General features: G+C 35.5%; 2 protein-coding genes and 1 long non-coding RNA gene across 4 annotated transcripts; 1 reads left to right on the top strand and 2 right to left on the bottom strand.

The window, feature by feature from the left end:
* Window positions 1-236: 236 nt before the first annotated feature.
* LOC114579683 lies at window positions 237-3,581 on the bottom strand. The gene is made up of 2 exons (XR_003700769.1): window positions 3,515-3,581; window positions 237-602 (listed from the first exon to the last, which is right to left on the bottom strand). It is a non-coding gene; the product is annotated as an uncharacterized LOC114579683 (long non-coding RNA).
* An 8,357-nt stretch (window positions 3,582-11,938) lies between these two features.
* LOC110102778 lies at window positions 11,939-12,283 on the bottom strand. Its single transcript, XM_020831256.1, has one exon. It carries the CDS (start codon window positions 12,281-12,283, stop codon window positions 11,939-11,941), a length of 345 nt encoding a protein of 114 aa, XP_020686915.1.
* A 1,900-nt stretch (window positions 12,284-14,183) lies between these two features.
* Window positions 14,184-22,991, top strand: LOC110102780 (phytochrome A-associated F-box protein). 2 transcript variants are annotated; one of them, XM_028695107.1, is made up of 3 exons: window positions 14,184-15,241; window positions 16,475-16,560; window positions 22,948-22,991. In XM_028695107.1, exons 1-3 carry the CDS (start codon window positions 14,511-14,513, stop codon window positions 22,974-22,976), a joined length of 846 nt encoding a protein of 281 aa, XP_028550940.1. In that variant the 5' UTR covers window positions 14,184-14,510; the 3' UTR covers window positions 22,977-22,991. The 2 variants fall into 2 exon arrangements, with proteins under 2 accessions (XP_028550940.1, XP_020686916.1); XM_020831257.2 differs by lacking the exon at window positions 22,948-22,991 and adding an exon at window positions 16,931-17,238.
* Window positions 22,992-23,123: the final 132 nt, after the last annotated feature.

Raw genomic sequence — 23,123 nt, 5'->3', positions numbered from 1 at the left:
AACTCTAATTGAGTTGTATTGTTTTGTTGGTTTATTTCAACTGAATAACTGCATGTAATTCCATTATAACTAACTTGAATAAGTGTAAATAAAACCTCCATGATTGAAACAGGGCAATCAAGATAAGTGCCCTCCACTTTTTTTTTCAAGCTCTTGTAGAACTCTGGTTATAGAATACGCAAAGGCACATAGACTAGCAAGTCAGCAACTTACAGCAAAAACATGAGAACAGAACATCAACAATGAAATATTTATTATCAAACATTCAACATAACATACATTCAAGTGCAGTTACCAATGTCTAAATCCATCAATATAAATCAGTCACAAAGAACTCTCAAATAAACCAAAAAAGATTAATTCTGTAATCCTAAACTCATCCGTTCAGTTTTCCTGTAAAAACTAGTTTTATACTGGAAGCAGTACTGAGAGGCGAGCAAGTGAAGCAAGCAGGTGCCTAATTTGTTCAATCTTTGTGGGCATGAGCCAGATATTGATTTGAATATCTGTCATCTTTTGATTCTGGATTCATTCGACGGTCATAATACTCGACCGCTGCGGCTCCGGCTAGAGCAGCCAAAGTGACTGCCTGAGCTTGCAACCTGCAAGTTTTAACTTCAGTAAGTAAAAGCATGAGCGACTTAAAAGAGGAAATTTCTTCCATTTTGATAGCAAGGATTCAAACAAGGGTCATTTGATTGATAGAAAATACAAAACAGGATTTAGATTGTTTTATTTGTATTGCTTGTGGCGAAAAAAAAAACAATTAAATTTAAAAATATATTTTTTAGTTTAAAGTTCACAGATGATTTCTAGTTTTGTCCAACAAATGATAGAATTTGACATATTTTATAAATTTTAATCTTAGAGTTAAGTTCTTCAAAAATCAAGTTGAGTTCTCAGTTATGTAAACCATCCCATTGAACAATAAGAGAATCAAACTATTGAGTCAAACAATAACAGTCTCAAATATCAACAGATAAAGCCTAAACTCCATACTTGAAATTCACAAGCTCAAGCTTAACTAGAATCTAAGGAATAAAGATATCAAATCCAACTAAAATCAAGACAAACAGCAGAAAAGAAAGAAAATGATCAGAAGGAATGGAAAGAGGGCAAATCAGATCCTATTAATAGAGAGTTCACACAGTTGAGAAAATTGATAGTTTTCTACAATAAATATGGCCGTTAAGAACTGCTGCTTAGCTTCATCTGATCGAACTTCTCTAATGGCTTCTGCAACAGCATCAATAACTATCTCAAAAATGGCCGTTAAGATGTTAAAACCACATAATTTTGGTAGATCACCATGGTTAGCAGTCTGAAAAGATTTACTGAAATTATCAGAATTAGAGATAACTTCTTCTTTAGGCATGCAGTGATTGGGAATGCACTTTAGATCTAAAAAAAAGATATATTCCAGCTACTCTAAGGTTGGAATTTTGCAGTATTGAAACCAGCCATGTGAAACGACTTAAATAAAAAAAAAGTTAAACTCTTAAACATCGAGGTATCTTTTTGGTGTAATGTTTGGAATTTCATTTAAGAAACTCCGCAGTTAAGCATGATCATCCCAGAACAATTCTGATATCGGTGACCTACTGGGAAGTTACACCAACATGACAAAATCATAAGTCTCTTAGGCCAAAGCAGACAATATCTCAATAGTTAAGAGTTTGAGCTGTTACAAGCCAAAAGGCTTGTTTGTGCTCTCTTGCCTCCAAAACCTCTCATTTTCCTCCGTTTTACTTGCTTTTCATTTTGGAAACATTTACATAAAAACTAACTTGGTTCATAATTATATGGTTCTTGGTGCTTTTCTATGAAAAATGCACCCTCATAACATGAAATACAGGAGAAAGGAAAAGGAGAAAACCTAATTATTACATCATTTGCAGGAGGAAAAATATAAGTTAGGTGTTACATAATGAGCACCATCTCTCTCCACCCCTCTCCATCAATCTTATTGCAAACTAGAATCTACTTTGTGCGACTCCTACTCAATCTTTACTCATTTATTGTCCAATATTCACCACTATAATCCTCTTACAGCATTTGAATGATTTTAGCAAAGAAGGTAAGGACTTTTTGCCCAACAAATTATCCCCCCTAACATTCAAGCTTCACAAACAAACATGAATTTCCATTAACACGACATTTACAAGAATAATTTTTAAAAAAATTATGATAACAACATGGAGAAAGCAATGACCGTACATGCACAACAAACCAAAAATACACCAAAAAGATAAAATGTGCTACAGGTATCAATGTCCAGGTTTCCATTTAAAAATACGAAAATGACATAATGGTCATCATCATTAGCCTTGTCCAGATTATTTGGAGTCGGCTAATGAATCCACACTCCATTGTTCGGCAAAATCTTTTTGCAGAATTTTTATCAATGTTGTCTTGATCTATCCTCTATGTTTCCAAATCACTAAAATGAAATCGCCTATTACCGACGGATTTTTGATGGACTAATTTCAGAGGGAGGATTACAATGAAATATTTTTGACTAATTTTTATGCAGATTTTCTAGCGGATTTGTTTCTTGCGGTATTTCCGGCGGATTTTAATAATTTCTGAAAAAAAATTTATTTTCATAATTTAATTAATAATAAATTTATAGCTCATTTTAATTAGTTATTAATTTAATAACTTAGTTTAATGAATTATTAATTTAATAACTTATCTTAATTATTAATTAAAATAATAAAATTTATTAATTATTAACTTTAATGTTTTTATTATTAAATTATTATTAAATAAATAAAATAATTTCTTTATTAATTTTTAATTTTATTATTAAATTCCAATTGTTGGTTCAAAATCCAGGATTCCCATCGGGTTGGCTAGCGTGGCAACGCGGTGAGGCAGGCGGGCAGGCATTCGTGGGTGGGCAGCGCAGGCAAGCTGGCCGGTAAGCGGGCTTGTAGGCAACAACGCGGAGTAGGCTGGCTTGGCGTGCAGCCAGCTTGTGATTTTTTTTCTTAAAGTATTCCAAACAAATATTTTAGGGTGGAAAATTTTTCGGCGGAATAATTTTTCCGATGCTCATTTTACCGAAATCCACCAAAAAAACTTTCAAAATCCGCCGGAAAAAGGGACAAATTTTCTTGGTATACTAATTACTGCAGTTGAATCTTCTACTATAATTTTCTTGGCATATCATATGGTTCATTTAACCTTTATTATATTTATCCAAACAGCTAAAGTAAGATCAATTACCTTCTCTTCAATAGAGCCTACTCTCATCATCCTTCAACCAATAAAATGGCATGAAAAAACGCATAATTCATATCATTTTATCTACGCCGTTGCAGTTTATTCTTCCTAAGCTTCCTTCCATTTTCAAGCAGGATCGAAACAAACCCATTATAAATCTATCCACAAAATCCGCCATTCACATCATAAATGAATTACTCGTTATTAAATTGATCGGAAAAATTAAACCAATTCAGACGACCAAACTTCAACAAAAAAAAAAAAAAACAGTCGAATTGCAACAAACCTAGCATGAATGATCTTGACGCTGATTTTCATGTTCGGCCGAACCAAATGTAGGCGATCGAACTCCCCGAATACCGCTTAGCCAAAATGCATCCTTTTTATCCACAAACAACAAAAAAAAACAATCAGAATCGAATGAGACAAGCATCAACGGAAATTTTTTCTTCTGAAGCTTACCCAACAGTTCGCAGCTTGTTCTCAACAACCATTTCCTTAGCGATTCCATCGTGCTCGCACCATCCCCATTGCTAATATATCGGGATAGAGAAGACACAGAAGAGAGAGATACAGAGAAAGGTACCGAGAGAGGAGATTGAAAGAAACGGGTCGCATGGGATTCAACTTATAAAGGCGATGCAGCCGATGGACGAACCCTTCAACTACGGTGAAAACAAATCATTTGGAAATTTTTTTTTTTCAAATGATTGGTCTTAAAATTTAATTATCTTATATTATATTACAAAAAACTTGTAATAATTAAGAATTTTTCAGATGATACAAAATATTTTTTTTCAGTTATTTGTTATTACGTCTTACATATCTCCCGATTTGTGTTTTTTTTTTGTCTCATTATGCCTAAAAATAGTTCTTTTTATTTCTTTGTGGACGAATATCACTTTCTTTTTCTAACTCATTTAAATGAGAAGACAAACCCTAATATATAAATATAAAAATAAATTTATATGTATAATATTTTTTATTTTATTAATAATAATAATATGTATTTTTTTTAATTAAGTGAAATTTGATCATACAAAACATCGACTTCTAATAACCCGATTAGAATAGTAGATATATTTGATCCGAATCAATATTAAGAAAATAGAAATAACCTTTCGAAAAAGGCCTTAGTTAGAAATTATTAGAAATGACATTTGTTTATTAGATTTAAATGAGAATTTAGCTCTTAATAGAATACAACTGAGAAAAAAGATTCATGTTGTTAACCCCGTATAGTTGGATAAAAACTTGTTGTTGTCAAGGTTGTGAAAATCGGATCGGACAATGAGCCAGAAAAATAAGAGGTTAGGGGTTCGATTGGAGTCGAACCAAATGACGTAATAAATATTAATTATATTTAAATATTATAATATTGACATAATTATTCGTAAATATATAATAAAAATTTTATCAAAATCATAACACGAAGCATAAAAAACATATATTAAATAAATTAAATAAATTTAAAATTAAAAACATTTCTGTTTTGAATAAGTGACCTCTTTGTAGTTATAATTTGAAAAAAAAAATAGAATTTCTCTTGAGATTTTATAATTTCTCTCCAATACGCGAAGCTCTGAAAATAAAATAAATATAAGATAATCATTATAATTATACACATAATATGAAGTAAATAAGCGAAACATATTTATACATTTCATTTGACACACCGATAATTATAGCAAAATTTTGACATTTTATACTAAATGATTAAAAAAATGCATTCATGATACAAATATGAAGTTAACAATGTTTCTCCTTTTAGTTCAATCATTCCAATAATTTTAAAAAAGAAAATCAAATATCTCGTAAATTTGATCACATGCCCACATTGAAAATCTTTGGCAAGAACCCTTTCTATTAACGTAAATCATTAAGTAAGGAGAATAAAGAGAGGATTTCTCTCATAGGTTGCAACCAATCCAATATTTGAAACTGTCAAATGGGGGGAGAAAAAACCAACAAATCCAACAAAAAATCATTCCAAGCATCACATCTAAGCTTTTATTAAGTCTAAAATTTTAGGGTTAAAAAAATTTTACATCTTACATTTAATAGAAGGAGAAGAAGCGACGATGACGCCAGATAAGAATGCTATGCATTGGGAAGGTGAGCTCGTCATCGTTGAGTTCGTGAATCACCAACGGCAATGACAGCGACAACACGGCTAGCGATTGAAGAATGGGACGTGAGCAAGCGGATTAGTGAATGAATTATAGCTGGGGTGGATTGAACACTATTTACTCATTAGGTTAGTTTCATTGAGTTTACTTGGCCGTTGAATCAAAATCAACGGCTCAAACTAGTCATTTTTCGAACTACCTGGTTCTTAAGAACCAGCGCCGGTTCTACAGTTCGCCAATCAGACCGATCGGTTGGGCGGCTTTTACCCTGTTGTAAGGGTTGACCGAACCAACCGGCTGACTAGTTAACAGTTCAACCAGTTGGACCGGCTAGTCTGATCCGATTTTTAAGACCATAGTTGTTATTATTGTTGTGAATTTTGAAGGATATCATTTTGTAAAAATTATAATTTTTAATTAAATTAGAATAATCAATTAAAAATTTGGACATGTCATTAATTTGATCTATCACTTATAAAATATACTTAAATGTTATTTTTTTTAGTTTTATTAAAATTATTAATATTTTAATATAATCAGAGTTTGAATAAAATTATAGAATAATTTATGAATAATAGACTTAATTCATCATGTTTTATTCAGTTCCTTTAAAAGCACATAAAATATAATTAATTTTGTTATTCATTAATCAAATAAGACCTCTTATGCTAGAAATACAACCTCCATCAATAATTTCAATAGAAAGATGGAGCCAATTTCGACTTGGTCACTTCTGTCGATGCATGTGGAGACACCGAACCAACCGGCTGACTAGTTAACAGTTCAACCAGTTGGACCGGCTAGTCTGATCCGATTTTTAAGACCATAGTTGTTATTATTGTTGTGAATTTTGAAGGATATCATTTTGTAAAAATTATAATTTTTTAATTAAATTAGAATAATCAATTAAAAATTTGGACATGTCATTAATTTGATCTATCACTTATAAAATATACTTAAATGTTATTTTTTTTAGTTTTATTAAAATTATTAATATTTTAATATAATCAGAGTTTGAATAAAATTATAGAATAATTTATGAATAATAGACTTAATTCATCATGTTTTATTCAGTTCCTTTAAAAGCACATAAAATATAATTAATTTTGTTATTCATTAATCAAATAAGACCTCTTATGCTGCAAATACAACCTCCATCAATAATTTCAATAGAAAGATGGAGCCAATTTCGACTTGGTCACTTCTGTCCATGAATGCGGAGACACGTGTGACTATTTGATGGTTGAGCACGTGTGATATTATAAGTTGTTAGTATAGCTGTTGCATGTTTTTCTCAGGTAGCCGATTTGATCAAATGCCGTGGGTTTTTCTGGTGGAGTTGCCGGTTGAGGGTCGTAATGGCTCACGTTTCCGGTGGGATTTGCGTCAGCGTGGACTTGCAAAAGCAAAGCAGGATTTGTTTTGTTTTTATTTAACATAAAAACATTGCCGATATTGCAAAATTCCCATTTTATAATATATGTATATAAACAAACAAAATTTATTTCAACTGAAAAAAAAGAGTATAACCAGCTAAAAAAAAAATACAAAAAAAGTTACAGAGGATGAAAGGGTTAACAACCCGTCGGGCTCAGTAATTTGGCATATGCTACCAACTCTCCCGAAGCGAGGCACGGGCCATCCAGTATGGAGTGAAGCCACGGATTCCGGGAAATGAGCCATAGCCACATCATTGCCTATAAACAAGCATTCGCCTCGGTAATTCTTAAACGTAGCTCCAGCAAACTGGCAACAACCAAATGAAATAAATAAAAAGAAAATAGAGAGCATTCCAACCAAAGAAGTCACAACCATAACAAGGAGGAGAAAAACGACAAAAGGTCCAAAGCACCAACACCAAAATCCTAATTCATTTCCTACCACACATACCCCTCCCACGAGAAGAAACAAACACAACAGACTTGTCTTTCTGCCCAGCCAAATTAACCTCAGGAACTTCATCTCCGCTATCCTCAGAACATGAATCAGACGAACAATGAATCAAATCTAATTGCATTCTCACACTCTCATCCGAGTTAGCACCCACCTGAGAAAATAAATCCTTAGATGAAATAAACTTAACGGGAACTTCAATAAGAGGGCCATGAACCATAATAGTAGGAGTCACAGGGTTAACATCAGAATCAAAAGCCTGCACATTTGAAGCCAGATTAATAGAGGACGAAGCATTAACATGACTATCACTAGCCAACGGAGACAAATCCATGGCACAAGTAGGAGAAACATGAGAGAAAGAGCGCACAAAATCGCTCGGGACAGACCTACTCCCATATGATACAGAAGGTTTCGAATTAAAGACATATTTCACAGCACCAGGCTCACTCATACACAACCGAGGGAGCTGGGAAACAGGGGCCACTCCGTCCAAACCCTCAACAGAGTCCAACTGGACTAAATTAACTAGACTAACCTCCTCACACACCATAGCATTCTCAAACGGAACAGGAGAAACAAGTTCAATAGAAACAAAAGCATGAATATTAGTATGCACAGACAATTCAATCCCAGCAGGCTCAATTCCTTCAGCCGAGGCAATAGGGGTCGCTCCCTCCAAACCCTCGATCCATAGAAATAGATGACTAACCACACGGCCAGCCGCCTCCACCGAAACAGAAGGATGATGCAAGGCAGTAGATTCAAGATTAAGATGAAGAAGCTTACACCCTGCCTTAGAATGACTCAAAGCAAGACAATGCGTACAATAGTATGGAAAAATATTTATAACCCACATATTGAACATAACCAGTGCTATTCGGGCCGATCCAAATTTGGTTTGGGTACTATTTGGACACATCCAGTTCAACTAAAACGCGAGCAACAGACGGACGTGAACCGGTAGAGGTCGCATTGTCCGTTTTCAAGGGTTTGCCAAAAATCAGACATAATTAATGAAGAATACGCGGGGCAAACAAATGAGGCAGGAGGTTAGAGAAGGAAATCCAGATGGGGATAACAAGCGATTCAATTTCAACATCCAAAGTAAGTTTTCTTATGCACGTGCATGTACCTATGCTTGCACTTGCACCCGTGTTTTCCCACATGCACTAGACCCCTCGCTCACAAGCTCGCCCGCACTCACTTGCCTCCTCGCCCACCGACGCTCGCCCCATCACCAGCGTGCTCACTGCTTTTCTGCCTTGCTGCCTTAGGGTTAACATGTCATGTCAGGTCAATCTCGGATAGGGGCTGGTCAGGTTTGGGTATAAACTTTAGACCCATTTGTCTAATTAGGTCGAGTTAAAGTAGGGTCAATCGAAGGCGTGTCAATTTCATGTTGGACCTGAAGCCAAACTAGAAACCCATTTTGACAACCCTAATTTGAAAATGCTTTCCATCAAAATTCATCCCAATGTGTAAAAGAAATGCTTATTTATATGTGTTGCGTCTAGGAGTATTCGCGGCGGTAGAGAAATATAAAGTTGATCGTCTTAGCGTTGTACGAAAATCCGGCACGCAATCAGATAATGAGAGAGGGTCTAGCATTTATGAGACACCAAGATTTTTACGTGGAAAACCCCTGTAAAAGGGGGAAAACCACGGGGCCTAGCCCAGTTTGAATGAATCCACTAGTATTTGCAGTCGATTACAAATGAGGCCCTTCATTGGGAGAATGCCATAGCTTGATGTACATCTTATGGAGTACATTACATGATGTAAATACAAAGAGCTACTATTGACGTATTTGCTTTGTTAGAAGGACTGCAGTCGGCGGGCGACGTAGGTCAGGAGGACCGTTGTCAGCTGGCGACGAAGGTCGAAAGGACTGTAGTCTGATGACGAAGATCAGTAGGATAGCGTCAGGTAGAAGTACAGCAATGGAAATAAATGCATCTTAGCATAGACGTCTAGAAGAGTCCGATAACCGGTAGAAGTCCGACGTCGGGTAAAAACTTGGCGGAGAGTGAAGGTTAGACGTCGGGTAGAAGTCCGACATCTGTTGGTGGCGGATGGGAACTCCGGCTTCACTTGGGCGGAGTTTTGGCGTTAACAGGGAACTCTGTTGTTAATTGGGAATGATTTCAGCATCACGTGGAAGTTGTGCAGAATTCCTGCTTTTCCTGAAAATCCGGCAGAGTTCCGGCGTCTTCAGGCTGCATGAAGAGCTCCGGCGGTGGTCGAGGAGGTGAGGAATCTCCTTTTCCCCTTTCTCCTCTCCTTCTTCTCACTCTTCCCTTGAGTCCCCATGGTGTAGAATGAGGGCTCTATTTATAATTTTTATGGAGTGGCATATCCCGTAAATAGGCGTGAGATCAAGGGCAAATTGGGAGTGGTTTGAATGGATGGCCGATATCGAATCCTTTGATCATGCACCGTTCGTTGGTCATTTTAAGGCCTTAATGATGTCGGAATTAGATGATCTTAGACTTGTTGAATTCGTCTCGCCGAGCCGTTCGATTTGAGTAGAAGATCGTCAAAATCGGAGACCGTTTGGTAACTCAAATTGCGGTTTGAACCTTCCAACTGCGCTTTGAACCCTTGATCCGGACTCGTTTGGGCTCGGATTGGGTTGATCTTGGTGTCGTTGGGTTCGTATTTCCGAGACGTTCAATTTGACTATAAGTTTGTTGAAATCGGAATTCGGGTGCTCCCAAAATTAATTTTTGAAGTTTTAAACTAGCTTTTGCCTCGAGATTCGTGCCCGATCAAGCCAATTTCGTGATGACGTATCAATATGCTTTTTATGTTTATTTTAATCATTTATCCCATAAATCAAAATACTCATTAAACAATGTGAAACAATTCCTCTTTATTACTTAATATTTTCTTAACATCTCAGTGTCGAACTTAAACAATGGCTATATTCACCTCAAGCATTCATTTTGACTATAAATAGACAAAAAAAGAGCGAAAATTAACCTCAATAAATTTTAATTATATTTTATAGTGTTTACTAAATTCAGGCATTCTTGACATCGTTAGTTTCCTCTCATCAAACAATACTATTGAAGCTATAACTTCACTAAACAAATTCAAATGATCACAAAATCAATTTCTAAAATTTTTATTCGAGTGCATTGATATTTGAGTCAAATTTGCCTTAGATAAAAATAAAATCTATAGTGGTGCGGTCTATATATACATAGATTATTTTGACATTAATTTACAATATATATAAGCTTCATTTGTGACGGCTTTTTTACTGCTTCTTAAAGCAGCTTTCTAGTATAAATAGTAAATTTTTGTATTAAAAAGCTGCTTTAAGAAGCAGTAAGAAAGTCGTCCCAAACAAAATCATAGTTGTTCCCGTTTTCTTACTGCTTCTTAAAGTAGATTTTTCTTGTACTAGAATACAGCTTTAAGAAGCAGTAAGAAAGCCATCCCAAATGAAGCCTTAGGACGACTTTCTTTCTACTTCTTAAATCGGCTTTTTAGTATAACAATTTTAATTTTTGTAGTAAAAAGTTGTTTTAAGAAGCAGTAAGAAAGCCGTCTCATACGAAGTCTGAATCTTCTTCTTATTGATTTCATTTAATAAATTTTTTTTCCTTAATTTGGCATATAAAAAATAGACATCCCCATATTAAAAATTTACATCCATACCTTTAAAATAATGGCACCGCCTATTTCAAGATATGTTAAAGAAAGTATGAATCACCCCTACGTAAACATAATTATTTCAAGATATGCTTAACAAAGTATGAACATTTTATCTGAAAAATATCTAATGATTCCCTCATGTGATATGTATATTCTAATTCAAGTGGCAATATTGTAATTTAAATAGATAATGAGGATTTTTTTTTTAGAGTGAGAAGTGCCATAAGTTTACATTAATGATTAGGATAATTTTCTTAAATGTGAGGAATTGGTCTGCTTCCTATAGAGATAATGCTTAGTATCTTTGAGGTCTATTATTAATTATAATTTTTTTCAAAGGGTACTGATGTAATTTTCATGTAAATCAGCCATTGATTTCAACAATTTTGCATCCACAGAAGCTAAAATATACCATTCAGACTGAAAAATAATCAGAAGAAATTACAAAATTTACCCTTACAGTAAAAAGAAATCACTAGCACAAGCTATAAGATTACCTGATTTTTATCATTACTCTCTTGGGAGAATGAAGAGATTAGATTATAGGCGGGCCGGTTGGCAGGCGGGCGGGCCCCACTTATGCTATCAAAATTTCTAGAAAATAAGAAAAAAATAGTAGCCAAATGAAAGTATAACAATAATTTGAAGAAAAAACTATTGAAAAAGCCGACCCCATCAAAAGAACCAATGAAAAAACAAAAAATAATAGGAAGAAAAGACTAAGGTTTCATTTGGGACGGCTTTCTTACTGCTTTTTAAAGCAGCTTTCTAGTACAAAATTTTTTATATTTGTGCAAGAAAGCTGTTTTTAGAAGCAGTAAGAAAGTCGTCCCAAACAAAGTCTAAGGCTCCGGTTGGAACGGGTTTTTTATTTCTTCTTTAATTTTACAGTTAAAAAAACTATTTTAAGAAGCAATAAAAAAGTCATCCCAAATGAAGTCTTTGGGATAGCTTCCTTATTGATTCTTAAAGCAGCTGTAGCTTAAATGCCAAGAGCTAACAATATCAACACAGTTAGAGGCCTAATCTTCTGAATCACCACCACCAAAGACACGATAGTAAAGGAGAAGAAGAACAATAAGGAGAACAATCACAATTCCAGTCGACGGCCCAGCGAATTGAGAGAGCACATCGGGTGAACCTGATAAGAATCTGGAGAATTGGACTCCTGGATTTGACGACAAGAACTGGATGAAGATAAGCAGACTAACTGGAAGGAAAAGAAGACCGATTGGCCCAAAGAACCCCTCCATGAACTCCCTTGCAGTCTCCCCACCATCCACCAAGAGCAAGGGGCTTATCACCACCATGCCTGCTACTACTGCCAGCAGCACAGTCTCCACACCATCATTGCCTCGCCAAACCATTAGAGAGAGAGAGCTTGAAGTTAACTAGGAGAAGGGGGAGGAAGAAGCAACGAAGACTTCGGAGCTTGAAGTTTCCTGTTTTTGTAAGGTTTTGTTGAATGGGAGTGAGGTGGCAAAGGAATATTATATATTGTAAATGGTTGATGAGCTTTGATTTGAGATTGGCGCCTATTAAAGAATGTGATCTTTTTGACTTTTGTTGGAAGGAAAATATATATGGAAGGTTCATCCATGGAATAGGTCTATGATAGGTGTTAGCTAAGATGGAAGGTTTGGGCTTTGTTTAATATAATTGTATTGATGTTTTTGTAATGTTATGTAAAATGGAAATTATTTTATACTTCCACTACATACTACTTTATAATTCTTTAGATGCATGAGAAAAATAAGTTTTCAAAGTATATTTTATTATGTAAATCAAAGTTACACGAGGACTTTTATGAAATAAAATATAAAATTGGTTCATAAAACCAGAGCTTGCAAGAGGAATAATGTATTTTACTAATTTTGAGTCGTAAATAATATATACTCGTGTATGCTTTTATAAGTATCTAATTGGTGGGTCATGACAGAAGAACTCGCTCTCCTAAGGGTCCACTTAGGGAATTTGCTTGGGGCTCATGAAAGAAGTATCCTGAATCAATCAGCATATATCACTCGTCTAGACCATCCCTGAAGCTCACCTCGTACTAAGCAAATTGAGGATTACTCTCTAGAATTGGCAGCTTGGCACTTGCCACATGCCTGGACCATCTCTCTCTCTCTCTCTCTCTCTCTCTCTCTCTCTCTCTCTCTCCAAAGATTTTCACCAAACTTAGCTACATTAAGGCGCTTGTTTATAGGACCCTTAGGTCTACTCGCCGCAATCATCTAAGCTAGAGCTCTCCCTTCAGAGCATTTCACTCTTCTCTCTCTACTCAAGTGGTCCTAGAGCTCCCATATAAGTTGATGGCCACATAACCCACTCGCCAACTCCCGATCCCATCTCACATTTGCACTCGCCCAAACAGAGTCACCCTTATCCACTCAATACTATTGGACTCCCTCCAAAGCAATTCGTCAAAGCATTTTGACCTCACCCTCCTTTTGCCAATCAGGAGGTAATACAAGTTTAGGATAATATGTAGTGTTGTATTTTTTTACTTTTACTCGTATACTGATCTTTAATGTAACCACATAACTCATAAATTAGAGATGATGACGAACAATTTGGGACCTTATGCTAAACTTTTGATTGATACAGTGGATACTCTACCCGTTTAGAGACTCATAATTTTTTTAGTATTCTAAACCTCTCCCCTCTCTCTCCATTCTCTCATAGTTTTTTTAATAATTTTTTTTTGTAAATATGAATAAGCTGAGCAAACTCGCTTTTTTAATAATTGAACCAAATAAAGAACTAAAATTCACTACATTTATCTCTTTGATTATTGAAAAAATATTTTTAAAAAACTTAGTTAAATATTAATAATTAAATCCAAATTGTTTTTAATGATCAAGCTGGCATTCTTAAAACTTACCTTTGTTCCGTCGATGAGTTGCAACTATTGTTAAGCATTAATGCGTTCATTTAATGATTATTCATTTGCCATAATAAAATAATAATGGAGCAAAATGCGAGATCGAATTAATTCTCTAAGTTTAAAAAATATAAATTAGGATAATTGTAACATATATTTAATATATTTAAATTTATATTATATTCATTTTTAATAAATTTAATGACTTTAAATTTAAATTTATCATAATTAGATTTGTATCAGATTATTTATTTTTCTGACTTCAAAATTTTTTTTATTTTACATTCTATTATTTGCGAGTAACTATATTTTTTGCTTTACAAAAACAAAAAAAAAATCCCAAAAAAAAACTATATTTTTTGCCAGTCAGCCGCAGTCTGCGGACGCTGCCCTGTCATCAGAGAGAGAGAGAGAGAGAGAGAGAGACGGAAAGCTTTGAATCTGATCCTGATCACAGGGAAAACCAGTCAAGGTTGCACCTTTCGCTGGTTCTCCAATTACAGCCTTTCTTCTCAAGCAAATCCACCCAGTTTTAGCTTTCCAATTCCCTAATTCCGATTCAAGGCACCTCCAAATCCCCAAACCAAAATCTCTTTTTTTTTTTCTTCCACAGCGCAATCCTCCATTTCCTGATCCACTGCATTTCCAACAACCTCCAGTCATTCGAACCCTAGTTCCATCCCATCATCCTCTTATCTCCACCAACAATGGTGACTACTCCTACCACCAACACCGCCAATACCACCGACAACTTCTCGCTTTTACCTGATGACACAGTACTCGACATCCTTACCCGCTTAATCTCCGACCCCCGTGACTGGTCCCGCCTCTCTTGCGTCTCTTCCCGCTTCTCGAACCTCATCCGCTCCATCTGCTGCCGCTCGTGGTGCTGCCACTTCATCCCCAACCTTGCCGCTGATCTCTCCATCGTCCGCCACGTCCCCGGCGGCTGGGCTGCCCTCCGAAAGCTCTCTATCTGCTGCCCTGGCCTCCACCACGCCGGGGTTCTCCTAGATGAATACCCTAATCCCAAGTGTAGCCGCCGCCCCATTTGGGAACCTCATTTCGCCTCGGCGCAACGGGGATTTAGCAGGGAGGAGGGGAGCAAGTTGCTGGCAAGTCGGTTTCGGGGTGATTGCCTTTATGTTAGCCAGTGGCCGGGGTGTGTTCATGCCGAGACTAGGCGGAAGTACTTGTTGTTCAGGGGTGTGTTTAAGGATTTTAAGGATACTTCGGTGTGGAAGGCGGTGAGGGATGCTAAGAAGAGTAAGATTGAGGCAAAATGTGCTTTTTGTGATGGAAAAGAGACTTGGGATTTGCATTCTGCATTTTGTTTGAGGAGGGGTTTGGATTTTCATCAAGGGGAGCCGGTTGTTCGAGCTTTTGTGTGTGAGAATGGTCATGTTTCAGGTGCTTGGGTTGAGAAGCCAATGTATTTGTAAGTAATTGGTGTCTGTTGTCTTCTTTGGATTTGGAATTCAGCTGGTATGAATGGTTATGAACTATTAATGGGATTTTGTTTGTTGTTCTTTCCCTGTTTTTTGTATATTTTAATAAGCAATGAAGTTCTTTGATGTCTCGCTTTCTGCTTATTATCCTTGATTCACCATAAATTTCCTGAAAAAGAAAAAAAGTTTATGATGCAGACTTGATGAAAATTCAAACCTCTCTATGTTTTATGCTATAATTTGGCTTCCTTGCCGTGGGAATTCAGCTGGGAGAAGGGAATAAAGCTATTGCTAGCCGTATTTACAGCGATTGCCTGTACATTAGGAAATGACCAGGGCGTGCTCGTGCCAAGATAAGTAGGAAGTAATTTCATTTTCAGGGAGTTTTCAACGATTCAAGTCTTCTGTGGAGCAGGCAGTAACTTTGGATTTGGAGTTGAGGCAACATGCGTGCTATTTTGTAATAGCAAAGAAACTTTGAATTTGTATTCAGCATTTTGCTTGAGGAATTTGAATTTGCATCAATGGAAGCCTAAATTTCAAGCTTTTGTGTTTGAGAATGGTCATGTTTTAGGAAAGTGGATTGAGAAGCTGATGCATTTGTAAAGACTGGGGTTATATTGTCTTCTTTGGTGTTGGAATTCAGTTGGTATGAATTTTTAATTAGAATATGAACTATTATTGATTATTTTGTGTCATTTTCTGATATTTTATACATTGTAATAAGCAAAACACTTTAAGGTCACTGCTTTCTATATATATATATATATATATATATATATATATTAATTTTCCTAACATGAATATTTTATGCTAGACATAATAATTTTACTGTTTGTTTGTGTTCAATGTTTTAATAACCTGTGTTCATTTACTATATGTTAGTAACACAAGCCAATCCAGAGTTCTTCCTGTGATATGTTAAGGCTTCATTTACTAGAAAGCTGTTGTAAGAAGTAGTAAAAAAGCCGTTACAAACGAAGCTAAGTCTCTGGTGGTCATGATGTTGAATAATTTTTGTGTTGCTTGCAAGCTAAAAGATTGTACCATATGCATGATACCCATGGCCCATGGGCTATTTATATGATATGAACATACTACTTCCATACCACAGTGCAGGCAATGTAGTCATTGCTCAGGATTTGTAAGTTCCTCTTTGTGTCACTTTTGTATGTATACCAGTTGGAAGATTACTAAATATTTTCTTTTTCCTTGTTTCACAGAATACAACTGGACATGCTGCATTGTTCTGATCGTGTGAAGTCATTTAATTGCATTTCCATAATTGTCGGGTCAGAGAATTTTTCATGTAAGTGGTATGATCATCTTCTTTATTGAGCATAGTGAATTTGTCATATTTGATAGTAAAACCAACATGCAAATTTTAAATGATTGTGAGCTTGGATGTTTGACTTGAGTTGCAACATATAAAAGTAGGAAGGTTTGTTTTGATGGATTGTCCCATCTGCATAACGAATTTTGCATAACAATTGAGATTTTAGTTTGCTCAAATGTGACAAGCAAAGATTAATTATAAGAAAGAGTCTTGATTGTTCAGCTGGCATGTTAATTTGACCATAATATACAAAAGTTAAGATGTTGGAATATTACCTTAGGCTAGGTTTTTGTTTTTGTTTTGTTTTGTTTTGAGTATTGATGTCGATGACACATGTTGAAAGGCTGAAGGGCCTTGTGGGATCGGTGGATGGGGCTAGTGTGTAATCCTAGGAAAGAATGAAGAGGCCATGGATGCCTTGTCCAAACAAGGAAAAATCTCTCACATGGATATGTGCAATAAAGGAAAGAAGACGGCATTGGATTGCTTACATTATGATGATTGGTGCTATCAAACAAGCCCTAAATGGGGTAGATAGTTGTTGGATTTCTTTTTAAAATTATTAAATTCAGTTTTTTCCAATTATTTTTTTATATAGTTTTGTGTATAAATATTCATTGAAGGAATAGACAAAATCAAGCTTTCAAGTCACTTCTCTTTTTGCATGGCATGAGAGCAATGCTAGGTTCCTCTTTTCCAAGCTTTGTTCTTTCTCTTTTTCATTCTTAATTATCTTTATTATGTCCAATTTCTTTCCCTAAGGAGTTAATAATCATAAATAGTGAAAGTAATGCTAGAGAAAACTTCATTAGAATTCAAGAAGATGTTGAAGAAGAAGTCTATATGAATAATCCATCAGAATTCAACAGCTCTTTCATATGAAACAAGGTGTGCAGATTAAAAACGAGCATGCATGAATTTAAACAATCTCCAAAAGCATAGCTTGATAGATTCATAAAAATCATGATTAAGTAGGATACAAACAAACTCAAGGAGGTCTTATATTGTTCACAAGATGATCCACCAATGAAAATTTTTAAATTATTATTGTATATATTGATTATTACATGTGATGAAAATAAATAAAATGAGTTGATTTGAAAAAAAAAATCTTACTATAGAATTTGATATCAAAGAGTTAAGAAAACTCAAATACTTTCTATCTTCCTAAGTATAGAAGTTGCTCAATCATAATAAGAAGTTTTTCTCTCAACAAAAATATATCACGGATGTACTAAGACAAACAAAAATAATTGATTGTAAGTTTTGCGAAAAGCCAACTGAATCAGGTTTGAAAATGGACAATGATGAAGAAGGAATAGAAGTGGACACAGCACAATGAGAAAGATTCATTGAAAACTAATTTGTTTATATCATACTCGTCCTTACATCACCTTTATAACAAATATAATAAGTCAATTTATGCATAACTCAAAGAATCTCTATGCAGGACATATATGAGATTACGACTTAGATAAGGATTTTGCATGCTTAATGACTAAGAGCAAGTTAATTAAATATTTATGGTGATTTAAACAATGAAATAAAACACAAAGAGCGGTAAACACAAACTTAGACCAAGTCACTTGCAAAAAGTAAAAAAAACCACAAAACAATCAATTACTCTTGACGTTGCATCCAAGATAAGTTTCAACAAGAAATTCCTAATCTAACAATAAGAGCAGTGTTATGAAAGATATCTCACACAAGTCTCCTAAACACTAAGCTTTAGCGGAGCGTTGCAAGATTTTACATGAATCAATCAAAACCACAAGTAAGGATCAATGAGGAAGGTAAGAGAGAAGGAAAAAGTTCACCTTTGCCAAGATTAAACCTTCCCACAAGCTTGGACAGCATTTGGTGGCTGCAGGAACCCTTGGACAGCACACTTCTATGTCCCGAAAACTTCGGGCAGCGAGTGGGGACTTCTCCCAGCAGTTGGACAGCTGGAGTCTCTGGACAGCACTTGAATTGGGGTTGACAGCAGGTGGGAACCAATCTGGACAGCAGTTTCGCTGAGTTAGGGAATTCTGGACAGCAAGGAAGACCTCTCGGAGATGCAGGGCAACAAGGTTGACTTGCTGTAATCGTTGGACAGCAGTTATGAAAATTCCCAAGTGAAGAAGTCTTGTGGAAAAGGCTTCTGAAAGCGGCGGCTAGGGCTGCTACAAGTTTTATTAAACCTGAGAATAAATTTCAGATTTAATTAGGAATGAGCCCAGGTTTGTAATTTGAATTTAAGGTATTGGGAGGGAAGGAAAACTTATTCCTAATTGAGAGGTTGATTGGAGTAATTAGTGGGAGGTGATTTAATGTGGTGAGAGAATAATGTGGGGGATCGTCGTTGGATCGTTGGAAGAAGAGGATACTTGAATGATTTTTCAAGAACAAGAGAGAAAACCAAGCACTAAGCTTCAATTCATATAATATTCATCATGCCCTCATTCCTCTTTTACAATCTATATATAATAAGCAAGTAAGAACCTAGAGACACCTAGAAGATTCTAGAAAATAGGCAACAACTTGTAACAAGCTAGATAAGATATTCCTAAGGTATACTTTAATTATGATGTTTCACATCAGAGAAAGAGGGGGGAAAGGGCCGGCCTTGGGAGAGAGAGGGTGGGGAGATTGTGTCCAATGAATGTGGACCATGACATTAATTGCAATTGAGAATTAAATCTGAGATTTAATCTCAGATTTGGTGTGATAGGAGTTCTTTCCTAAAGGAAGTAGACTTAATTAGAAGGCTTTTGAAATACAAATTATTTTGAATTTGAATTCAAATTCTTTCCAAAATTACAAGGGACCAATTATGGAAAGTATTAATGGGAGTTTTAAATGGGGATCTAAGGGGAAGGGGAAAGTGGCGGCCCGCGGATTGGTCTTGGGTGGAGGGTCTAGTGGCTTGAGGTGGTGGAGGAGGGTGGCTCTAGGGAAAGAAGGGGACGGGTGGGCTTGGCCGACGACTTTGGGGAAGGACTAGTCCGGCGGTGGAGGGAGGCAAGGATGGGGAGTTGGCCAAGAGGGGAGGGAGGAGGGGAAGAGCCGGCGGCTTATGGGTGGGAGGGCTTAGGCCGGCGACAAGAAAGGGGATGAGTGAGAAACGAAGAACTAAGAGAAGAGAGAACCAAAAACCTGGACGCTTCCGAGGTTTCAGGTTTGTGTGTGATATGTTTTCCCTCTCCTAGGGATTTCTCCAAAGCTCTCAAAACTCTCACATCAAGAGAACAATATGCAGGAATTTTCTTTCATTATCATCATTAGTCCTCTCCCAAGAAGAGGAGGGACTTAAAGTCCAATATATGAAGGAGAATACAAAAGACAACATTGTCCCTAGGGCTTGCAAATAACTAATCCTTCAGGTGAGGGAATAAATGAAAAATTACATAAATAAATCAAAATACATAAAATAACTCAAAAATAAATCGACGCGATCGTGGCTGTAGATCGTTGGCCCCGCCTCGAGTAGACTTTTCATGGCCTGATGCCCTCATCAATCTCATGTTTAAGTTACTTGTAGAATTCTCAAGCACCTTAAATCAAATCCTTGGAAAGGAATTCTCTACAGAAGAGCATGATACCCTATAAATTGAAGGTTATATTTATGTTGACTATTAGGGGTCACTGATGGATCTAAGATCCACTTCAGGATATTGTAAACTTATGAGATGAAACCTTATAACATGGAAGAGCAATAAATATGTTGTTTCAATGTCTAGTGCCAAATCTGACTTCAGAACAATTGCTCAAGGTATTTGTGAGCTTTTGTGAGTTAACATTATCTTAGAAGATTTGGAAATCATCTGAGAAGAGCTTATAAAAATATAATGTAAGAATAAATTTCTCATCAACATTGTTCACAATCTTGTATAGCATGTTCAAACCAAACATGTGCAAGTGGATGGACATTCATAGAAGAGAATTTGGAAAGTGGTTTGATTTGCACTTTACATATTCATTAAAGAACTCTGCAACCCTACGACCTTGATATATGCTTAAAAAATATTATAAGCAAATTTGGGATGTTATTTAATGTAATTGTTTGATAGATGGATGAAATTGAATTCCTATTTTTGGATCTCATATTCATGAGTTTTAGAAGTCTTTTTATTGTGAGTGCTTGGAAGTCAGTTTTCAGTGTTCTTTTTTTTAGGTGCATATAGTAACGATAAAATAACGCAGCATAGCAAACTGGGTTAAAATTTTACTTTTGCTGATAAAAATAATAATGAAATAATATGAAATTAATTGAACTGCTTATAAAATTATAAAAATGAAAATCCCTATAGTTTAAATAAACAAAGGAATTGAATGAGTTCCAGCACAAGGGAAAACATCAGTTAAACCAACTTCAATAAAACTTAGGCTTCGTTTGGTATAGCTTTCTTATTGCTTTCTAAAGTAGTTTTTTTGTACGAAAACAAATTGCTTTAAGAATCAATAAGAAAGCCATCCCAAATGAAGCCTTAGTCTTGAAACACAAGACCAACTACTTTTAGATACTTATTTTGCAATAGATTGACCGTAATGCTTGTGCCTAAGTTGCACTGAGACGATATTCCGGACCTTAGTGGTTCTATCTTTTTGTTGGAAATTGGAGATTGATAGTTTGGTAGCTATTATTGTATCTTGTAGATTATTGATGAATTATACAACTAAACGTATGAACTTAGAAGGCTATAAGCACTTATTTCAAGTGGGAGTCGATAGTAAGAGAGTTAATTCGCAGGAACAAATTTATCACATCCTGTATATTATTTAAAAGCTTATGATTTGACTAAGTGGTTGTCATGTGATGAAATTTATTTTTTAGGATTTCAAAAGGTTTGAAGATTGCAAAATTATGTTACATGATTCCAAGTTAACCTGGTTGTGGCTCACCCTATCTATTCATGAACAGAAACAAGCGAGTAATCTGATAAAGTTTAACAGGTTTGCATTGAATGAAGCAGTTGGGAAAAGAAACTTGAGAGTTAAGAAATTAAAAGCTCCTGCATTGAAGCAAGATGGGTTATTTAGTTGTTAAAAAAATTAAAAAATGGTTGTCAGTGGTTGGAATAAATGATATATAATGTTATTGAATTAAATCATGGACGAAGGTTTCAAGTTTCATTTCAGGTTTTAATTTAGGTATAGTTAAGAGTACTCTTGTTTTCAGCAGTTCTGTTGATATGGGTAGGTGTTCAGTTTTACTTGTAATTTTGGAGAATAGAAATTATTCTGTGCATAATTCGGACGGAAAGAACCGTCTGGACCGTGAGTGTACACAGTTTGGTACACAGTGTGTATATAAATTTGGTACGCACTATGTACAAATATGTACCCAGTGTGTATACTCATATGTCCGGACAGTTCTTCATGTATGGTCTCTACACAAATAATTTCTCATTTTGACCCTTTTTTTCTCTAGTAAGCAGTTAATGGCTCATTTACGTAGTGCATTCGGTTTAAAACAAAATTATTGTAGAAGTATAAGTCAGTACAAATAGGAAAGATGGATTGAAATTTGATTATTTTAGAAAGCGATGGGGGTAGCGGTAGTATCTATATATTAAAAACATACAACCATAATAAGCCTTTTATCTAACTAGTATCTATTAAAAATATTGTAGTTGAAAATAAATTTTGATGTTAGGCCTTTATCTAATGAGCCTATAAGTGAAAAGGTTGGAGTAGCTCTAGTGGCAGATAAGATTAGAGAGAGTTGGCATAGATGGTTTGGACGTATAAAACGTCAACCGTCCGATGATCTGATTAGGAGATTAGATGTTTGCCTATGTTAAAAAAGATAGATGTTACTACTACCACTGACAATACAAAATTATAATTTTTTTTTAAAAAATTTAAACGAGAATTTGACTTTTAACGGAACACAATGGAGAAAAAAGATTAATGTAGCCAACCCCATGTAGTGGAATAATGGCTTAATATTGTTGTTGTTGTTGTTGTTGGGCTTGTATTGTCAGTGGTAGAAGTATCATTAAGACAAGTAGACAAATCAACATAAAAAGATTGAGAAAGATATGATATAACAGAAGTTTTGTACAAAAATAGAAAAACCTTGTGTTGCACTCACTCATAAAAAAGAACAGTAAAAGAACAGCGGATATTCATGCCGGACGGTTCTTGAATATTTCATGCGTTTTTATTTGAGTATTTGTAAAAGCACAGCAAAAGGACAATAAAAGCACATTCATAATTGAATATTTGCTGATCTTTTATTATCTTTTTCAAAAGCGCAACAAAAATGTAATAAAAGGACAACAAATTCGGATGATTCTCTTCCGTCCGGTGTCAGCACAAAATAATTTCTCGAGTTAGTGAGGATTCTCACCAACTCACTACTATCCGTGGCAGATCATACGGTGCACAAAATGCCCTTCTGAGAGGAGAAAAGTAGGACTGCGAAGATGGAAGCCTAAGAACTTCCCATTGCCTCTCTCCACTGCTCCACATATAATCAAAAACCAATGAATGGCATCATGTAGGTGTGCTCTTGTCACTGTTGAGCTGGGTGGGTGGCGTGCCCAACC

This window comes from Dendrobium catenatum, unplaced genomic scaffold (assembly GCF_001605985.2).
Source record: "Dendrobium catenatum unplaced genomic scaffold, ASM160598v2 fragScaff_scaffold_621, whole genome shotgun sequence".
NCBI classification, from domain to species: domain Eukaryota; kingdom Viridiplantae; phylum Streptophyta; class Magnoliopsida; order Asparagales; family Orchidaceae; genus Dendrobium; species Dendrobium catenatum.
This window is presented reverse-complemented; position numbering and strand designations above follow the sequence as displayed.

Coding starts and splice junctions, on each gene's coding strand:
- LOC110102780 (XM_028695107.1), top strand. CDS start 14,511: ATGGTGACTACTCCTACCACCAACACCGCCAATACCACCGACAACTTC. Junction 15,242..16,474: donor GTTGAGAAGCCAATGTATTT/GTAAGTAATTGG, acceptor CTTGTTTCACAG/AATACAACTGGACATGCTGC. Junction 16,561..22,947: donor CGGGTCAGAGAATTTTTCAT/GTAAGTGGTATG, acceptor TATCCGTGGCAG/ATCATACGGTGCACAAAATG.
- LOC110102778 (XM_020831256.1), bottom strand. CDS start 12,283: ATGGTTTGGCGAGGCAATGATGGTGTGGAGACTGTGCTGCTGGCAGTA.